General features: G+C 42.5%; 1 protein-coding gene across 5 annotated transcripts in view; it reads right to left on the bottom strand.

Annotated features, from left to right (window-relative positions):
• Positions 1-20,385, bottom strand: part of LOC111600230 (zinc finger protein 2) — a 33,026-nt gene extending 12,641 nt beyond the window's left edge. For 4 of the 5 annotated variants that reach the window (XR_003944225.1, XR_003944226.1, XM_030223975.1 and 1 more), the window contains exons 1-4: positions 20,342-20,385; positions 9,510-11,395; positions 2,415-2,596; positions 426-2,072 (exon numbers count right to left, since the gene is read on the bottom strand). Coding sequence is in view for 3 of the 5 variants with exons in the window: in XM_030223975.1 (XP_030079835.1) it covers positions 426-2,072; positions 2,415-2,596; positions 9,510-11,365 (3,685 nt within the window). In the remaining 2 variants the exon portion in view is untranslated. Of the gene's footprint in view, positions 1-425; positions 2,073-2,414; positions 2,597-9,509; positions 11,396-14,575; positions 14,842-20,341 lie in introns of those variants that run through there. The other variant, XM_030223974.1, reaches the window with a different exon arrangement.
• Between the last annotated feature and the right edge of the window lie 747 nt (positions 20,386-21,132).

Raw genomic sequence — 21,132 nt, 5'->3', positions numbered from 1 at the left:
TGTCTAAACCTTACCTTGCATTGGACGAAAATCTCAAAAGGAGTTTGTTCTTTTTCGCTTGGCTCGTACTTGTGGATCTTTGAACCTATTTCGTAATAATTATAAACCTTTTCGTGAGCAGCAGCATCGTCCGACGCCTTTCGGTTCTCCTCCCATTTCGCAAAATAAATTCAACTAATTTGTATAATTTCTATTAAATACTCCAACTATTAGGCAGCATCACCTCTGGGCAGATACCATAGGCAAGAGCTTAATTAGACTTCGGCTCTAAATATACGATCTTAAAGATATTTCCTATATATATCACATGGAGGATTGACTTTATGCTATGAGCAATGATAGAAAATTATATTCGGAGTTTTGGTATTTGCGGGTCATGGGATTTCAAGATTTAGAGATTTGGGGAAAGGTTGCCTAAGACGTACCTTCAGTGTTGGATAGCGGCATCTGTTCGGTGACCTTGAAGACCTCATTGAGACCGAGCATTTCGATATTTTCGCTACGTCGCTGGAGGCAAATGAACTGCTCGACCTGCATGTGCCGCAAGCCCTTGACGTGCTGCACCATTTCATGTAGATTTTTGGCCAAAAAGTTGCAGAGTTGACAGCAAAGGGATTTCTTCGAGGACGAAGGCGATGCCTGCTGCTGCTCCTGTTGCTCGTCGTGCAGCAATTGCATGGGCATTGGTGACTCCCGGTAACAGCGATGGAGTCGACTCTTCTGTGCAATGTGCAGCAAGTGCTGAAAGATCATACGCATTGTGTCGTGCCGCATCTGCTGCGTGTGCAGCGACAGCTTCTGTATCGAGTTGGTATGGAAATCGCAGCAGTTGCACTTCAGCTGCACCACATTTGCTGCCACCTGGGTTTGATATTGCAACTTGTACTCGTTGCGCGGCCCACCTTCACGTATGTGATTGATAAAGTTGAGCTTCTGCAAATGCTTATCCGTTTTGCTGTGCAGCTGAAAGTTGGCCTTCAGATTGGTCTTGTAGTTGCACAAGCGACAAATATAGTTGTTGTTGTGTATGACCATGATGTCCGTGGACGTGCTCGACAGCTGCCTCGATCGATCCAGCAACAAGTGTTGGTTCAACTCCTCCATATCGTTAGTGCTGTAGCAGTCGCATATGAGGCAGCTGTAGAGGGCCGTGGGCCATAGTTCAGGCTGACTCTCCGTGTACGCATCGAATGCCTCCGACTCGACACTTGACCCAGCCGCCGCTGCCGTTGCAGTTGTTAGATTCATGATCCCAGTTGGCATTTTCATGGGCTTTGGCGAATATGCAGAAAATGTGGCATGCAACTGCTCGGGCGTGCTAACTGGCGAGCTCGTGTTTGTTGGCGACAATTTGCTGGCAGTGGACGGCAGCAACTGTTGCTGCTGCGCCTGGGCGTTCTGCTGCAGCAGCTGTATCATCAGCGCTTGATTGTAAGCCAAATCAGCTAAGGCTACCTCTGGCCCAGCTGTCATAAAGCTGCTCGAATTTCCTGCTGCTGCTGCTGGCTGTTGCTGCGGCTGCTGCTGCTGCTGCTGTTGCTGCTGCTGCTGCTGCTGCAGATAATTCAGCGCCTGTATGTGCTTGATATTATTTTGTAGCACGGCCATGTTGTGCGTATGCTTCTCACTGGTCATGTGAATGCGTAGGTTCCGTGCCACCGATGTTTCATAGCTGCAAATATCGCAGCGAAACGTTGGCTTCGGCTTGCTCGAGGACAAGGCTGTTGCTGTCGTTGATATTTCCTTAGTTGTTATTGTTGCGTTACTGGACACAGCATTTGCATTAACTGAAGCACTTACACTCGTTGCGGCTGCCGCTTGTGGCGGCGCTGCTTGAGTGGGCGTTGGGCTGGGCAGCATTAATTTGGCGCTGGCCGCAGCTGCTGCTGCTGCCACAGCAACCATATTCTGAGAGCTGTTCAGCTCCTGCATATTGTTCAAATGCTTGTCCGACTGCATGTGTATCGACAGATTGCCCTTTGTAGTCGTCGAATAGTTGCAAATCTCACACCGGTACGGCTTGTAGCCGCATGAGTATGATTCGCCACGTGCTAGCCGGGGATGCTGTTGACCTGTTGATAATAGTTCGTTTTTTATATATTCATGATTGTACAAGTAAAAGTAAAAAAGTGCTCGACTAATCGATACCATGAGCCTGGCGTGGACCTGCTGTTACGTGGGAGGCTTCCCTGTGATTGAGACTCGGAGATATCTAAACCTTAGCTACAATCAGACTCGGCAGGACTGTGAAGAGAGTTCACAGTTTGTAGTTTCATCAGACATCAAGCTAGAGCAGAGTTCGGCAAGGTGCAGGGTATCGATAGGTCAATCACTCAGTCACTCCAGCTTGATCTGTCCCATCCTCGCATATCTGTACACATCATACTGGAAGCTCGCTCTCATACAAGTCTTACCTGCTAAACAGTAGCCACAGGCACTCTCTCCATCTGGATGTTTTTCGCGCATATGGATTTCCAGTGTTTCCTGGTATTTGTAATGCCAATTGCATTGCGGACACTTGAGTGTTTTGCAGGAGTTGCGCGTAGACATCTGAACCCCGCTGTTAAGACGAGCCGAGCTTAAAAGCATTTCACAGCTGCAATAATAAACAAAGAAATATATTCGAAGTGTGTCATAAAAAACTAAATTTGAAAAGTATGTGGTTTCACTAGGATAAGCCAAATAGAAAAACTCCACATTCTTGTGAGTTTTCAACATATTTTCCGAGTGTTTACTATTTTATTTAACGGACATTTTTTTCTTTTCATATGATCGATAAGAATCGATGTTTCGCTTTTCGCCCATAGTGGCACGCTTCAGGTCAGACGGACATGGTATAAAACTAAGCTTCTCCACGAACTTTAGACTTTTACTCCAGAGGTCTTTAACACGCGGAATTAAGCGACATCAAGGTATTCCTGGTAGTCTAACCTCATTGGTAGAGGCCCTGAAGGCATTGCAAATGGGAATGGTTTTGCCAAAATCTATGCAACAGGCAGAATGAGTCGGTACAGGCCCCACAAAGGACAGCCGAGTCGACGTCCGTCTATCAGTACGAATGAACCCGTTCAATAGACATATTTAACTAATGTGCAGTGCAATTGAAGGCGAAGATCATCCGAGCTTTTCAGTCATGTTTTGCGAGCAAATCAAAATATTCATTTCTATATAAACATATGGGTTGAAAAAGGCACAGATATCGATCCGTTAGGAGAGAGCTGAGATGGGATGCAGTTAATTGAAATAAGTACGATTAATTTACATTTATACGGGTTTCAATCTCAGCGCAGAGAATACATTTTCTGTCCCTGTCCCTGTCTCTTTCTATGTCTCTGGCTCTGGCTCTGGCTCTGTACGCTTATACAATGATTACTTAATTTGAGTTCGAGCCGCACAACTCTATTGTAAATGAATAGCACATACAAATAGTAAGTAATACACAATGGACGGGCGAACAGCACCCTACAAAGTGTTGATGAAATTTTATGATCCCTATGAATTGCGGCAATTTGAATTGAAACCGAGAGAATATCGTATATGATAATGCATACATAAATACATATATATTATACATATACATACATATATATATATATATATATATATATATATATATATATATATATATATATATATATATATATATCATTTATTAAGTGAAATCTGCGCAATTGGTTTAATTTATTTTAGTTATGCCGCCTCCGTCCGACCATTTCCTCATATTCATCTCTGGTTCCAAGAGCCCCAAGAGAAAGAGAGAGAGAGAGAGAAAGAGGTTTGTCGACAATGAGCTCATTTAAATAAGCCCCTACAATTATTTAAATACCATTGTTAGTGATTTAAGTTGAAATCTTCTATAGGTATGCATATATTTCATACATTCAATTCTAGATCCCATCGGACTGATCGATGATCAAGGATCAAACTCTAGCATCGAGTTTGTCTTAAACATGTCATCATTGCACAGAGTTTTTTGTCGCTAGTTAAATCGGTATGTGTGGAGTGAATGTGTGTGTGTTTGAGCGGGGGTGTGTAAGGAGAAATGAAAGGAAATGGAACTTCAATTCAGATAACCTCACGCAATCAATGTGAACACACAAATTGGAACGAACATATCCCAAGGCTCATTTGCGTTTAAATGAACAGCCGGAATAAAGCCCGAGGTGACACGGATGTGGTGGGTGGGAGCAATCAACAAAGCCTTGCTAAGCCTAGACCAAGTTCTTGCCCTCTCGCCAGGCCAAAAATTAGACTAATGAGTTATTCTATGGGTTGATGATGACTATGAAACCCCTTGGCCAGAGTTCAAACAGCAGCAATAATTACGCTTATTATGTGCTGCTAAACCCCTTTTTGCATTGCATTGCATTGTCAGCAGAGACGTGCCCGAAAGTTGCCCATATCGAAAACTGCCTCAACCTCAACCACAACCGAGACCATAACTCAATCAACCCCTTTTCACAAATATCCCGTCATATATATATATATATATATAAATATATATGTGAAGAAATATTTGGCCTGGGTAGCAAACGCCTTCTATCACGCACAAATTGGTAATATTACGCTTCACTGATCCATTTTACTTCTCTCCTGCTGCTCAGCTAGGTAGCAGATAGACAGGGAGACAGAATATGTGTAGGTGCATTTGCGAGAAACATCATTGAAAGTCGAAAACTTCTTCTGATTACTTTCAAACATAATTCAAATACAATAAGATTGCTACTCAATCGCGATCAGTCGTTCGACCTGTAAAGACGTGAATTCGAACAGCCTTCGCTTAAGCTCTACTGCTGCAGAGTTCTAAAAATAGAACTTTGCGGTGCATTCTTCAACGCAACAGCAACAAAAACCGCACACGCAGCGTTTTCTTATCGCTTGCTTCCGCGTAACTCAATTGCTTTAATTGCAATTTACGAAATTTCGTCGCTTGGCGCGAGTGCGCCTGCACTCAAAAGCACAATCCGCGATGACATCTAATGTCAATAACCTCGCTACAGCTGTAAAGGTAAATGCAGAAATGCAAGCCCAGCTTAACGTTGTGATGGCAAATAGGCAAGCCTCCATCATGCCAATAAACTCAAAAATAGATATCGCCTCCGTGCAAGGCATCACTAACAACAAAAACACGAAACGTAAACAGCCAAATTCACCAAAAACCATCAAGAAAAGGCTCATCTTCGACGAACCAAGCACCAGCAATGCAGCATTAATATCAGAAAATCGATTTTCACTGCTCGTAGAAGAAGATGAAGACTACAGCGAATCACCTGTAGCTCCAGAAGCCCCAGTATTGACCGACCAGCAAACTACTCCGAAACCTCGTCCGCCCCCCATATGGTGTCCAAACATCAAGTCTGTGGCCCTACTTCAACAGATAATAGATAAAGTAATTGATGCTAAATCATACGTAATTAAGCCAAAGAAGAATAACATAGGTGTATTAACCCAATGCAGTGAGGACTATCGCAGAGTTATAGACCACTTTACTAAGCTGGAATTGGAGTTCCACTGCTACCAGCTTAAGGAGGACAAACCATATAGAGTCGTGTTCAAAGGGCTTCACTCCAGCACTGATACAACACTAATTAAAAAGGAATTGGAAACCAAAGGCCACACAATTACAAATGTGCACAACCCACTGAGCCGTATGGACAAAACACCGCTAAATATATTTTTTGTTGACGTGGCTCAGGCCCCCAACAACAAAGAAATTTTGGACATTCGAGTTGTCTGCAGGCAACGCTGCACAGTGGAACTGCCAAGAAGATACAACGACCTGACACAATGCCATCGCTGTCAAGAATTTGGACACACACAACGCTACTGCCACAAAGCTCCCAGATGTGTGCGTTGCGCCGGGAAACACGCATCCAAAGACTGCACCCGCGAAAAGGACCAGGCACCAACTTGTGTGCACTGTGAGTTACAGCACCCAGCCAACTATAAGGGCTGCCAAGTATACAAGCGGTTGCGCAAATTGCAATCCCCAGCACAAAAAAGGAGTCCCACACAAACACCGTCTACGGGTCCGAGTACTGCTTCCGAAATTACAAGGCCCCGGAGCATTACCCAAGCCACGAGCTTTGCAACGCCTATTAGTGGTGTTTCTTACGCACAGGCCGCTAGAGGTGGACCGTCAAATAAGAATACCACAAGTGACACTTTGTTCACTGAAATGCTTCAGCAACAACAACGTCAGTTTGACGCAATTAATGCCGAGCTCAAAGCGATGCGAGAAGTACAATCCCAACAAGCAACCATGCTAAACAGTTTAATGGCCATCATAACCAAGCTTGCCTACAAATAATGGCTTTACGTGTGGGTATCTGGAACGCCAATGGCCTGAGAAACAAGACTCAGGAACTGGCTGCGTTTCTCTCACAAGAAAACATAGATATAATGTTAATAACAGAAACTCATGAGTGCCCCACTACACAAATTTTCGGATACGAACACTATCAGGCTCATGGTGAAGGAGCAAACTGCTTTGGTGGATCCTCAATCCTCATACGAGCAACAATACCGCATACACCTTTACTGCCAATTTGCAACGCAACAATGCAGGTCTCAGCCATCACCCTGCCTACGTCTATTGGAGCGATCGAAGTTGCGTCAATTTATCTTCCGCCAAACACTGGTCTGTGTGATCATCACATGGAACAGGTTCTAGGCCAAAGGTTGAATAAGACCCTCATCGGCGGCGACTGGAATGGATGGCACCCATTTTGGGGAAGCAATAGTGCGAATCGTCGCGGAGAAGTCATATTTGAGGCGATTCAAAACTTACAATTCAGCATATTGGCGACTGGAGCCCCCACCCGTTACCCAATTAATGGACACAGGCCCTCGGCAATCGACTTCGCTGTCTACAAAGGCATCTGTGACCGGCAATTGACCATTGAAGAATCCTTGGACCTATCCTCTGACCACCTGCCACTAATAGTCACAATCCACGCGCAGCCACAGCCCTTGCCCATTAGGAAACAACTACTGCCAGCAGGATCAGATTTAGGAGTCTTTAGGCGCGAGCTCCATTACTCTTTGCACATAGAAATGGAACTTAACACTCCTGAAGACGTGGACTACGCAGCAAACAAACTGCAGGAAGAAATAGTCAAAGCTGCGCACCAAGCCGCCCCACCATCTTGCCAAACAAGACAACAGTCTCCGTACAACATCCCCCTCACCTTGGAGGCCCAACACCTACTAATACACAAAAGATGGGCCAGGAGACGCTGGTTAAGATTACGCACGCCTGATGCCAAATCCATGTACAACGAAGCCACGAGGCATCTTAAAGCTGCTCTCGCCCTGCTTCAAAAGAGGTGTATCAGCGATGCGCTGGTACGAGCTGAATCGCCCACTGACGCAGAGTTTCAATTATGGAAATTTACAAGAAAGCTCAAACGGCAGCCAATACGACGTCATCCCATTCGGAGCATTTCTGGTTCCTGGCACATTGGAGACGAAGCTCAAGCTGAGGCTTTTGCAAACCACCTTCAAGACCAATTCACGCCGGTGATTACCGCAGAGGCCTCAGAAATCGAAGCAACAGAAGACATCGTTCTCTCGCCCCTCCCAGCTGAAGACCAGATAACTGGATGTACAAAAGAAGAGGTTCTTGAACACATCAGAAGAGTGAAGGCAAAAAAATCCCCTGGATATGATCTAATAAACGGCAGAGTCCTTAGAGCACTGCCTGACTCCACCATAGACTACATAACTATGGTGTACAACGCCATGCTCCGCATCCGGCACTTTCCAGCCTGCTGGAAGCGCGCCGTGATTGTGATGATTCCTAAGCCTGGCAAACCCGTGGGAGAAATTGAGTCGTACAGACCAATTAGCCTGTTGCCAGTACTCTCCAAAATATTCGAAAGAATATTTCTGGAACGAGTACTGACACATCTGGGACGCCAGGAGGCCATTCCAAACCATCAGTTTGGCTTCAGGAGACAGCATGGAACACCGGAACAGGTTCACAGAGTTGTGCACCATATCCTTGGAGCCTTTGAAGAAAAGATGTACTGCTCTGCCGTCTTTTTAGACATCAAACAGGCGTTTGATCGAGTTTGGCACCTGGGACTGCTGCAGAAAGTGAGGACCACCCTTCCAGCCCCATTTTTCGCGTTGCTATCCTCATACCTTATTGGAAGAACCTTCCAAGTGTCAAGGGGGCAAACAGTATCCTTGACTAGACCAATTATGGCTGGAGTACCACAGGGTAGTGTTCTAGGCCCAACACTTTATACTTTATTCACAGGAGATATGCCAACTCCCGAGCCAAATATAGGAAGTACAGATGCAGTACTCATAGCGACCTATGCAGATGACACCGCCATCTTATCACGTCACGTATCTGCGCAAGAAGCTTCAGACTCACTACAAAAATATCTGGACTCTTTCGGACGCTGGGCAAAACGGTGGTGTATCACCATTAATGCACAAAAGTCTGTACATACTACCTTCGCCACTAGAAGAGGAGATTGCCCAAGCGTTGCATTGGGGCCCACTATTCCCAAAGCCTCAAAAGTAAAGTACCTTGGTATCACTCTTGACAGAAGGCTGACTTTTAAAGCGCACATAAGTCAAGTAACCTCAAAATGCAAAAGCAAGCTAAAAACCCTCGACTGGATGCTGAGAGCTTCAAGCAAGTTGTCTTACAGCAGCAAGGCCGCCATCTACAAGGCAATAGTTGTCCCAACCTTCGTATATGGTATCTCTCTATGGGGCTCCTCGGCGAAGACTACAAGGAACAAAATTCAGACCCTGCAGAATAAAGCACTACGCAGATGGACTGGAGCCAGCTGGTTTGTAAGAAACTCAGTCTTACATAGGGATTTAGCAATTCCCACAGTTGCTGAACTCATTGGGCGACACAGTTCAAGATACGCGGACAGACTTGCAGCGCATCCTAACCATCTCGCAAGCAACCTGGCTATAAACAACAATAGGCGAAGACTGAAGAGATTGCATCCTCTAGACAATATTAGAACTAATTAAGATAGTAGCTACAAGTGCAGAATAATTGGCATATCTGCCCTCCCATTAGTTAAGGTTTAGAGCTAAATGCGCTATAGAGTCTAAGACAATAAGCTGCAACAAAATAAAGAAATAAAAACGAAAAAAAAAAAAAAAAAAAAAAGATTGCTACAATCATGTGCTCAATTTCAGCACATTCTCATTCAGAAGTGGGGATCCAGGTTGTATTGTTCTTGTGCAGGTGTACGTGACAGAAGGAAGGGCGTCAGACCCCATAATATAGAAATATCAGAGCGATATAGTCTAGTCCATATATTCATCTGCCCGTCCGTCCGTATCTTGTAAGCCACAAAAGCTAGTGCGCGTGGAAGTGTAGATATATAAAAAAAATCCTCGAATGATTAGGGTCAGGCTATTTTCTAGTCGAGCATTCCCGACTCTATGACATCCGATGGGCGATCAGCTTTCATAACAATTAGAGGCCTTTTAGTGGCATTTCGAGAATATAGACTCAATGTACTTACCGACCGCAATCCACGCCTTGAGGTCGTCCGTTGATGTGGTCAGAACAGGCGCCTATTGTGAAGCTCGAAGCTGGCACATTGCCAACGGATGAGGCGGTAGGCGAGATGGGCATAGATGCTGAGATGCTGCCATTGGGCGAGCGCAGAGGCTGCGGCAGTGACTGTGATTGGCATTGGGTTTGGGTTTGGGTTTGCGTTTGGGATTGGGATTGGGATTGGGATTGCATTTGGGATTGGGATTGAGGTGTAGCCGGCGACTTGGTCCGGTGTTGAATATCAATCAATTCGCAAGTTTTGCAGTCAACACCCTTAAAATCGGGATGCTCCAAGCAGTGTGTGGGAAGCAGAAGATGTTTCTGTTGTTGGTGTTGTTGTTGTTGCACCTGCTGTTGCTGTAGCTGCTGCTGCAGAAATTCTGTGAGTAGCTTAACACCTCGCGCATTCTGTTCATTAGCTATAGCCGTGAGAGAAGCATGAAAGGAACTTAGTTGGGCCTGAGCCTGCATTGTGGGTGGATAAGCGCCGGCCACATGTTGTTGCTGCTGCTGCTGCTGCTGAAGTGAGAGCAGATGTTGCTGTAAGATATCGGCTGCCGTTAACGCTGCAGCATCTGCATCGATAGGCTGCTGTTGCTGCTGCTGCAGCTGCTGTAATGGCTGTAGTGGAAGTGTGGGTGAATCAGTGCCACATTCAGAGGCAATTGACTCTGACCTTTGGCTACGCTTATTTGACTTATCGCTATCTATATTATCAGTACTGGACTTTACATGTGAAGAAGGTGGAGCAGGTGGAGCAGGTGGAGCTGAGGCTGGAGGGGGTGGAGGAGGTGAAGGTGGGGGCGGCGGTGTGGGAGAACGTCTGGACCCCATCAACGTCTCAACTGTATCTGTCGGCGATGCTGATGATCGTCTCGCTGTTGCAGGTGAGTTACATGTTGTCGATACCGTTGCACCAGCACCAGCACCAGCACCAGCACCGTCACCTGCACCTGCACCTGCACCTGGTTTGTTATTAGTCTTAATTGTTGCTGAATTTAAGGAACCAAATTTTACAGTTGACGCTATACTATCCAACTGCTCCGTCATCTCAATATCACCTTCAGCATCCTCAGCACTCGAGCTCTCGCCCCGGCCAAAGCCAGAGCCCGACAACTGATCCTTAATGTGTTTCGTTTCGCTAGCATTAATGTCCAGGGCATCCTTAACATCCAATGGCTGTAGAAATGAGATTTGCGGCTTCTCATCCATATTACGTTGAATGATCGCACTCGAAAATTCCCGATTCAATAACTGCTGCTCCAGTTCCACCAGATTCAGTTGATGTTCGCTATTCGCATGCAAACTGAAGGAGTTGACAGTGCCGAAGGACAATTTGCATATGAAGCACATCAATATCGGCTTATGATTGTGTGTCTGAAACGCATTTATTGCATCCAGACAATGGCTGCTGGCATCTTGGGCGGACACAACACGAAATGAATGGATCTTTGGACTCAAGTGGCTGGACACACTAGAAATTCCATCCAATCCGATATCTTCACCCTCAACTTTGCCGTCACTGTCCCCTTGTGTCCTGCTCCGAGTCTCTATTGCTGCTAACTGTGCAGGTGTGGCTGTAGGTATTGGTCTTCCTATGGCGGTTGCTGCTCCTGCTCCTGCTCCTGCTCCTGCTCCTGCTCCTGCTCCTGCTACTGTTGCTGCTCCTGCTGCTGTTGCTGTTGGTGTCGTTGTTGCACAGCTAGATCTTAAATTAATGCTAGGCGAAATAGTCGCATTGCCTGCATCGATTATTAACGCACTGCCGTCAAGATTGTAAACTATTTTGCCATTAAAAGTTTCAACATCAGAGCTGGACATTGGAGAGCCGTCGTTAGCATTATTGGAGTCCTACAAAACACAGAGAAGGCACACGCAAAAGTATCATTAGAAATCTATGTATTATTCAGGCAATCAATATCAATGCATTCACTTATATATACCTATATATAATTGCTATATATTTTAAGTCTGACTAAAGTTGATATATTTTTATTTGAAGTTCATTAAGAGACTTCAAATTAGGCGGGAAATTCGTCTCGAAATTTACATATATTTTAAATATTATAATTTTCGATCAAGCAGCTCTTTGACTTAAGATCGATCTACCGAAAATAGTGTAACATAGATCAGGCAAAAGGTAGGCAGGCAAATCTTGCAGCTGACTTTAAAATGTATAATATTTACCTATAAAATACCACGTAAATAAAATACCATTGCATGAAGTATGTAGAAAAGCGTTATACTAGCTGTACTATATGCCTATGAGCTATACTATAGGTATGTGTGTGAGCACATTTGAATGCCCGTTGAGCAACAAGAAGAGTAAGAAGAAGAACATCAGCAATGACACTAACAATGTAAAGTGGGTAATTACTTGACAATTATCTGAAATGCGTTTTCAAAATGCTTTATAGCTATTTAATGACAACGGGGTTCTGATGACAACTTAAATATATGTTGTGCGTGTGCGTGTGCGCCTCTGCCTAACTAACTGTGTCTCTCTCCCTCTCTCGCCCTAGAACTGTGTGTGTTGCTATTGTAGCGTTACCGCTACAGTATAATGAGTGTGTGTTTGTGTGTATGTGTGGGTACTCAATGTAACTGCAATTTGCATCCAAACAATTGTTGACTACACTATATATAAATATATATATATATATGTGCGTGTATGTATAAATGCATAAATGCATAGCGAGAAATTCTTTACCGTACGTATTTAAATACATACAGCCAAAACATTTGCATGCATGTATGTACGTGCGTGCATATACATATGTATATGTATATGTGTAACAATTTGCCTGCGCTGAGCTTAGTGTTGAAAGTAGGGACTTAGAGATGGGCGCGTGCTCTTTGTGTTGTTATGCCCTGAACCGATGATTAATGTCATTTTGTGAAAATATATGTAACAGGTTGAGGAGAACGTGACACTCATTTAAGAATATATAGTTCTGAACAGGACAAGCTGAATCGATCTAGCCATATCAAGAGACTTTAATGTATATTCCTTGTATATTCCCTGGATGATTCATCCAATTTCCTTACGTACGTATTAAAGAAGGTTAGTCTGATTAAAATATCAGCTCTGTACTAATCGGGCACTCCAGACCAACAAAAAAGAATGAATATATACAGCTATCTAGTCTACATTGATTTCCAATCAACTTCTCTGACCGATTCCTCTTGTGTTAGTCCTCAGCACCATTCATCGCATGGTGTCGTTCAAGTTGAGTTTGAACTTACGACACGCGCCCATCTCCACTTTGAAATGAAGTGAACTGATTGTATGACGAAAGTTAACAAATTGCAGGGACATGCATATGTAAGATTCCTATGGATGGTTCCTATAGATGGCTCAACATTAAATAATTTCGCAAACTGCGAATACAATAAAAGAGACTAGAAAACAGTTCTGAAAAAGCAGGAATAAAATTTAAACTAACTTCAGTAAGTATTTAATAGCTGTTATCAGAGGAGGCATTGTCCGTGAAATGAAATCTGCATGTTGCACACGCAGACACACACACACACTCACACACACAGGAGTTGTATGCAGGTTTGTTTGGTGACGAGAATTTGACTGATGATTAACGCTGAGCATATATGAATACCATGTAAGAATGCTGCACTCGGGAGTGCTCGAATAGGAGATACCCGGAACACGGCGCAGACTTGCTCTCCCAATCACATTACCTTTCATCAAGTTGAACTTTCTTAATCAAATTTTCAGAGCATGATAATGATATTCGGATGTGTGAAACACAAAGAACAAAAACACAAATCTCTACTATATGGAACCCCGCAGTAAATACAGCTTCCATCTTCTGTGATATTCGAGCTACGCTTAGGCTACCAAATCAAATGTTCAATTATTATCGAAAAATACAAATTCTTTGGAGTTTCCCTTTGACTTAGTTCGTATTCTTGAACAAGAATATATATACTTTAGTAAGCCTGCCACTCCTCCTTCTGCCTGTTTGTGTGTTTTCTTCTGTTAAAAGTATAAATTGCTTTCTTTATCATTTCGCTTGAGTGTAGGAGATCGAGTCAAGAATTTCTAAAGCTTTTTATTAATTAATGTGAAGTTGAGCTCATGGCTCGCTGGCAAATTCGATTCATTATTGAATTAAGCTTTTATGGCAAAAATGTGTTTGGGCATAGGTTATTCAGATTTCGCGCTAGTCCCAGCCCAAGCTAACGAACGTACGAATGACAATGGCAACGTTCGAGATGGAGCAACAAAATTGCATTGCCGATGATTGTGGGGGGAGGGCATATTGCACCGCATTGGCGTCAAAAGAGTAACAAGAAAGAACAGAAATTATGAGCACCGAAGGTGTAATGAAAAGACGCTCAAATCTACGTCCGAGTTGCCAGCTGGATGAGGGATGGCAAGAGAGAGGAGGGTGCAGAGTGCAGCCGAGCCAAAGTGAGGAATGCGAAGAGCGGGAGGCAGTGCAGCGAAACCGAGCCAAACCAAACCAAACCAAAACTGATGAGTGCGATGAGCACAACGAAGTGATACAGTGAATAGGAGTGGAGTGAGGTGGGTTAGAGGTTTTTTGCATACCAGCTACAGACACAGCCGCAGACACAGCGACAGCCGGAGAAACCGACCAAAATACGAGCGCGAGCCAGCGACAAGCCAGAAGGAGCGGTGCGAAGCGGAGCGGAGGCAACGTCAAAGCGGCATGCCACTCGATGGTGGTGGTTGATATATCACGGAATTTGTGTGTGGGTGTAGTGCATAAGCAAGACGAGCGCACAATATAAACCAGTTGAGGAATATGAAAACAGATAACGACTCCACAGAAATAAAGACGTACAACAACAAGGCACGTGCAACACACAGCGAGAGAGAGAGGAAGAGCGAGAGAGAGACCGAGACGCAGAAACAGATTCTTACTCTTACCGCAGATTCAGTTGTAAAAAGGCAAAAGCGTCAAGGGCAAGAGGAGAGGAGAGGAGAGGCAGGAGACGGCAGAGCGGTGCAGAAGAATTGAATACAAGGAGAGAACCTTGACTTGCCTTTGTTTTCTTATGCAGCCGAAGGAGGCACTGAACTTTTCATTTCTGCGAGTAGAGATTGTATGGAGGCATTCATTGTAGGTCTATGTCCTATGAGCTCATTTCTGATCAGGCCAGAACTATGTAAATCAGTGTTCCCGAGACTTGCCACTTTCAGCTTATAAGAGTTGCCAACGAACTGAGCCGAGGTGAGGATATTGCACCTGAGTTATCGCGTTACTACTCAAAAATTTGGTCATTCAATCAGTCTGCACTCAACCAGATGACATGTTTCTATTCTATTGCTCTTCTCTCCGGTTTGCTCAGTAGTTTAATATCGAAATTTATCGATATTTTTGATGCTTTAGATACAACATTGCAAATTGTCAACGCCTTATCAAATAAGTAGGCCGGACACACGCTCTAGAGTAGCCTAAGCATATACATAAATCCATACATACATACATACATACAGCTTGCTATGGGAGCTTAGTACCTCAAAGTACAATACAAATCGCTTTATGTCGCATGCCGTATGCTGTGTGCCGTATACCGTATGCCGTATGCGTGTTCGCCTCTGTGTGTGTGAAGGTTTTTTACTAAGAAATCTCCTTTGTTCTCCGATTCAGCATAAAAAGTTGCGAATATAAAACAAAAGTGTCACTTGCTGTCCGCTTTTGCCGCCGCCAAGAGACGAGGGGCAATCGAAAACATGCATTGTTTTCACCATTTTATGGCTGTAGTAGTTTTTTATGCATAAATATATTCAATATACACACAAACACACATCAGATATATGTATGGCTGCGTTCATTTGATTTTTTGTTTTTGTCTCTGTTTTTGTTTTTGTTTTTTTGTGTCCTCCTCTTCGCCTGGACAAAAGCTTTTCGCAATCATTCATTTCGGTAAGATCAATGGATCGATACGGCCAATGGGGACAACTAAGAAAAAAGGAAGCCCCAATCCCTGTCTAAGGCCGTGATGAACTGTTTTCAAAATTCTCTCGGTGGCCAAAGTCGAATGCCAATTTTGGCAAACAATAACAATAAATATCATTTATTTCAGCCTCCTCGCTTTACGCTCATTAAAATTGTCGCAAATTGTATTGCCAACGCATGAATATGTTAATGAATTATTGTCCCACACACACACACTCATAGTCACACATACATACACATGTATGAACAAAGAGGTCACGGCATGGGTCCCCGCACCTACTAAGGATACCCTCGGCATAACACAAAAACAAGAACATCACAAAAAGTGTGAGCCCATTGTTTCGGCTTTGGCCCTTTCACGTCCTTATACGTTATTCAAAGCTACCAAAATGCCGCTTTCTTAAAGCACCCTTTGTACGCATACAATACATACATGTATATATATATATCATATATATGTGTGTGCGTGTGTATGTTTATGTATGACGATTCGAACAAAATTTGTGCATGTGCAGATAATTATGCATGACATATGTTGTGTGTAGCTAACTGCCTGGCTGAGGGATACCCTGCATTTGATAGAAGAAAATGGGTAAGATATGCTTGTGTGTAACTAACTGTCCGACTGAATGATACCCTGTATCAATCAATCGTATCAACTGTTTGTGCGTAACTAACTGCCCGACTGAATATACCCTGAACATTATAGAAAATCTTTTGCAGCATATGCTTGTGTAAAACTAACTACTCTGAGTGGTACCCTTTATATTATAACTAATCATGCATATCATATGCTCGTGTGTAAGTAACTGCCAGACTCACTGATACCCTGTATATGATATTTGATAAATAAGCATGCGTCACATAAATTGATGTATACTAACTGCCTGACTGTGGCATACCCTGCATTTTATAGATAATCATACGTAACATATCTTGCCCGACTACTTGATACTCTGTATATTATAGATAATCATGCGAACAGCTAACTGCCTGTAACTCCTGTGAAATAAGCGCGACAACAGTCTTAATCAATAAGCAATTCATCATTTATTAATGTGTGAATATATACACAATTGTATGCACATACATACAAATAAACATACAAAAATATAGATATGTATATACATATACATGTATGTATGTGTGCATGCATATGTGCGTGTCATGAAAAAAGTTAAAGAAAGAATAAGGTTACTTGCTGCGATTGATTATAGCATAAGCTAATGCATATATGTATACAAACATACATACATAGTCATACATATACATGTATGTATATTTAAGTATGCATATATGTTTTTATGTATGCACACATCCATATATATGCAGCTTGCCCGCTGTCACAATCGCCCTCTATTTGCAATGAATAGCGAGTGCCAGATTGAAGGTACACACATACACACAGTTACTTACTTGAGACACACGCACACAGGCATCGTCTTTATTCTTTGGTCTTAAGACGCTGCAACAGAAAGAGCAACAAGAACAAAAAAATTCCAAGGGAGACGAACATTTGAATCCACAAATTCATAAGCGAACTGCGCACACAATGAGGATTTACAAAATAGGAAGAAGAGGAAGAGACGTGGAAAAGTAGAAAGAGTAAGAGTAAAAAGTAATACTAAAACGAATTAATGCACTGTAAATACATACATACATATGTATGTATGGACACAATGCAGAAAGGACAAAAACAAAGACAAAAAAATGATAAAGAAGAAAAGCAAGAAAGAAACACACACACACAGAGATACATATTCACATACTTATGTACATATGTATGTATGTATGTTTATTGTATTGAAGGAATTGTTTTCTTTTGCCTCCTGTTCTGAGAAACGGGTGCTGCACAATGCTATTCACGATGAACATGGGTCGTCGGATAGGGAAAGGGGTAGGGGAAGTTAAACCTTAGAGAGAGAGGAGCAATGCCAAAGCCACCAAAGCATCTCTCTCAACAGACGAATGAATATATCAATGTATATGGCAACATTGACAACAATAGGCCAGGTTCGTCGAATAAGCTAAGATTTCGGTAGCAGTTGGCGAGGGCAAATACGCCACACACACACACACACACACACACACACACACACACACACACACACACACACACACACACACACACACACACACACACACACACACACACACACACACACACACACACACACACACACACACACACACACACTACACACACACACACACACACACAACACACACACACACACACACACACACACACACACACACACACACACACACACACACACACACCACACACACACCACACACACACACACACACACACACACAACACACACACACACCACACACACACACACACACACACACACACACACACACACACACACACACACACACACACACACCACACACACACACACACACACACACACACACACACACACACACACACACACACACACACACACACACACACACACACACACACACACACACACACACACACACACACACACACACACACACACACACACACCACACACACACACACACACACACACACACACACACACACACACACACACACACACACACACACACACACACACACACACACACACACACACACACACACACACACACACACACACACACACACACACACACACACACACACACACACACACACACACACACACACACACGCACGCACGCACGCACGCACACACACACACACACACACACACACACGCACACACGCACACACGCACACACACGCACACACGCACACACATACTAAAATATGTAATATATATACACACGCAAGCGGATGTTGGAAATCGAGCTTGAGATATTTTTATATTTGTCACCATTAAGCACTGATTAAACAGGGTATATTAGTTTTTAACGAGCCCCATCAGATCTTTTAGCCATCCTATAACTGTAACAATATCTAGTCGAGTTTATATATATCCACATATGCATTTATCCCATACGCCTTCGGTAACTAGAAATTTTATATGATGTAGACATAGATAAAGGTTTAGTTGTTGTTTTCACAGGTCCCCAAATTTCACGCATACATTTGTCCGAGTGACCTCGTGTGTCTGTACTTACAGATACATACATAAGAAAATAGAAATAATGAATGGTTCATAGAGTTTCATTCAGACATCCCCTGTCCACGCGTCTGCCTCTGCGTTACTGTCTCTGTTTGTTGAAAATAGTAGCGTATAAAGCAAAAGAATCTTTTGTAGGAGTCGAAACCATAATAGTAGAAATAGTTATTTTTTAGTAACAGTAGTAAAATGCTATATATAGTAAAATGCTTTAGCAATAGAGAAAAAACTTTTGTATAGAATACCTGTTCAAATAGAGTACTATCATTTCAGAATATAGGATACTACTAACAGAATATAGCATACTTATAACAATGTCAGTAGGCACAATAATATTATAGTAGTAGAATAAAAATAGTAGTATAAGTATAGCAGTAGATACATAAAATGAATAGAACAGAAGTGGAAATAGTAGTAGAATATAGGAGAATAATAGAAGTAGTTATATTATAAGTAACATAGAATAGTAGTGGGTATATAAATTGTATATATAATATCAGTACAAATAGTAGTAGAAACCTGAAATTATATTTCATCAAATTGTTCTAGTAACAAGTAAGAAAGCTCTAATCGGGGTGCCCAACTAGGATCCCTGATCCCAGTCCTCTGAGTTTTTTAATATTTTCCGTAGTTTGTATCGAGTATTCAAAAAAAAAAGAATACAAATAAAAATCGACATTGCGAGACCAGGTTTCGAACCCAGATTATTTGCGCAACGTGCACCAACTCTACCAACACTGCCACTTCATAATTAAAAAAAAAAATAAAACAATAAAAAATTTCTCATCCCCACCGGTCTCGAACCTCGGACCTAGCTACATACGATTGCTGCCTCTACCAACTCAGCCACTGCACTGCTTAGTAGAGCAGTTGCAAATTTGAACATAAGTAGCAGCTAATAATTCAGCACAATTCAAGCGCAATTTCGATTCTTCGAATAGAAAAGAATACACGCATTTGAATGTATGTGTGCACACGCACAGGAAAAATGCGTGCGAGTGGCGCTGCTGACATATTCTTTTGCAAATTGGCCAAACGTTTTGTTTAATAATTTCTGTTGCTCTTAATGGATTTTAATGAAATTTTCAGCATATGATCTACATATCCTATTGGCTTGGTTGAGATGCAAACGCCTTCACATAATGGATCTAGTTCCAACTAAACTTAAATTTTAGGCGCGTGCTATACACGGACCTACAAAATAATTTCAAGACTCTAGCTCTTATAGATGCTGAGATCCACGGTTCACACATACGGACAGACGGACAGACAGACAGACGGACAAGGCTCAATCGACTCGGTTTGTCGTCCTGATCAAGAATATATACTTATACTTTATGGGGTCTGCCACGCCTCCTTCTGCCTGTTACATACATTTGCACAAAACCATTATACCCTGATTTCCCATTTTCAATGGTATCATCAGGGTATAATGGTTTTGTATATAAAAATGGATATAAAAATAGTCGAATATGTTCGTAATAGTAGTAATATAGTAATAATAGTAGTAGTAATAATATTGGTAATAGTAGCAGTAGTAATATTAGTCATAGTAGTAGTAGTAGAAATACAAGGAGTTACTGATTGTAGTGCGTAGTACAGAATACTAGTAGATATATAATTAGTATATTAAAGTAGAAATACTCGTAGTAGTCGATGACTATTGATACCGATCAAAAAGGCGATCCTTTGTTTCTAATCGAGTGTTGAATTAGTAAAGCCATTTGAAAACTTACCAATTAAATTAGGCGATGATGATTCACCCCATCACAACATTGTGTGCACTGAAAGAAAAAGATGAGTTTATCTGTTTTAAATCGTTTACTTGAAATCTTACAAGACTTAAAGTTATCGGACGCATAGGTCGCTTATAAAATAGTTGAAAAAATATTTTCAGGGGACAGGAGTGGAACTTTTAGATACAATACCAATGTTCCATTTGAAAGGAGTATCGAGAGCGGGAATCGATTATTGCATATCAAGTATCGAGTATCTAGCATCGAATATCGTGAATCGAGAATAAGTATCGAGAGTAGCACTGTGTACGGAGATACCAGTACGAAGTACGGAGTACAGAGAGTACAGTCAAGTGTCAATTATCGAGAATCGAGTATATTGCATGATGAATTGAGAATCGAATGAAACAAATATTACCACGTAATGAGTATTCAGATCCGAATATCGAAAATTAAGTACGAAAATTCCACCTAGAGTATCGAGTATCGAGTATCAAGTATCGAGAAGAAAGTGAGAGAAGGGCAAAACCTGTGGCCTCGCATTAAGTCAGCTGGGTCTAATTCATCTGTAATTAGGTAGCTAACGGAGCAGACAGCCAAAATTTCATCCAAAGAACTGTTCGCACAGACTAAGTCAGGCCCACAGACAGAAAGACAGACATATATGATTACCCGCAACCTGAATCACTTCACGACGAAGTTCTGTTTTAAGTGTTGGCCCAAATTGTGTTCTCTTGGCAGTGCTATTATGTGTAGAAGCCCTAGCAAGGCTACACACAAGCTTGTTTCTA

The sequence above is a fragment of the Drosophila hydei genome, unplaced genomic scaffold (assembly GCF_003285905.1).
Source record: "Drosophila hydei strain 15085-1641.00,03,60 unplaced genomic scaffold, DhydRS2 tig00000330-arrow-arrow-pilon, whole genome shotgun sequence".
Classification (NCBI taxonomy): Eukaryota; Metazoa; Arthropoda; class Insecta; order Diptera; family Drosophilidae; genus Drosophila; species Drosophila hydei.
This window is presented reverse-complemented; position numbering and strand designations above follow the sequence as displayed.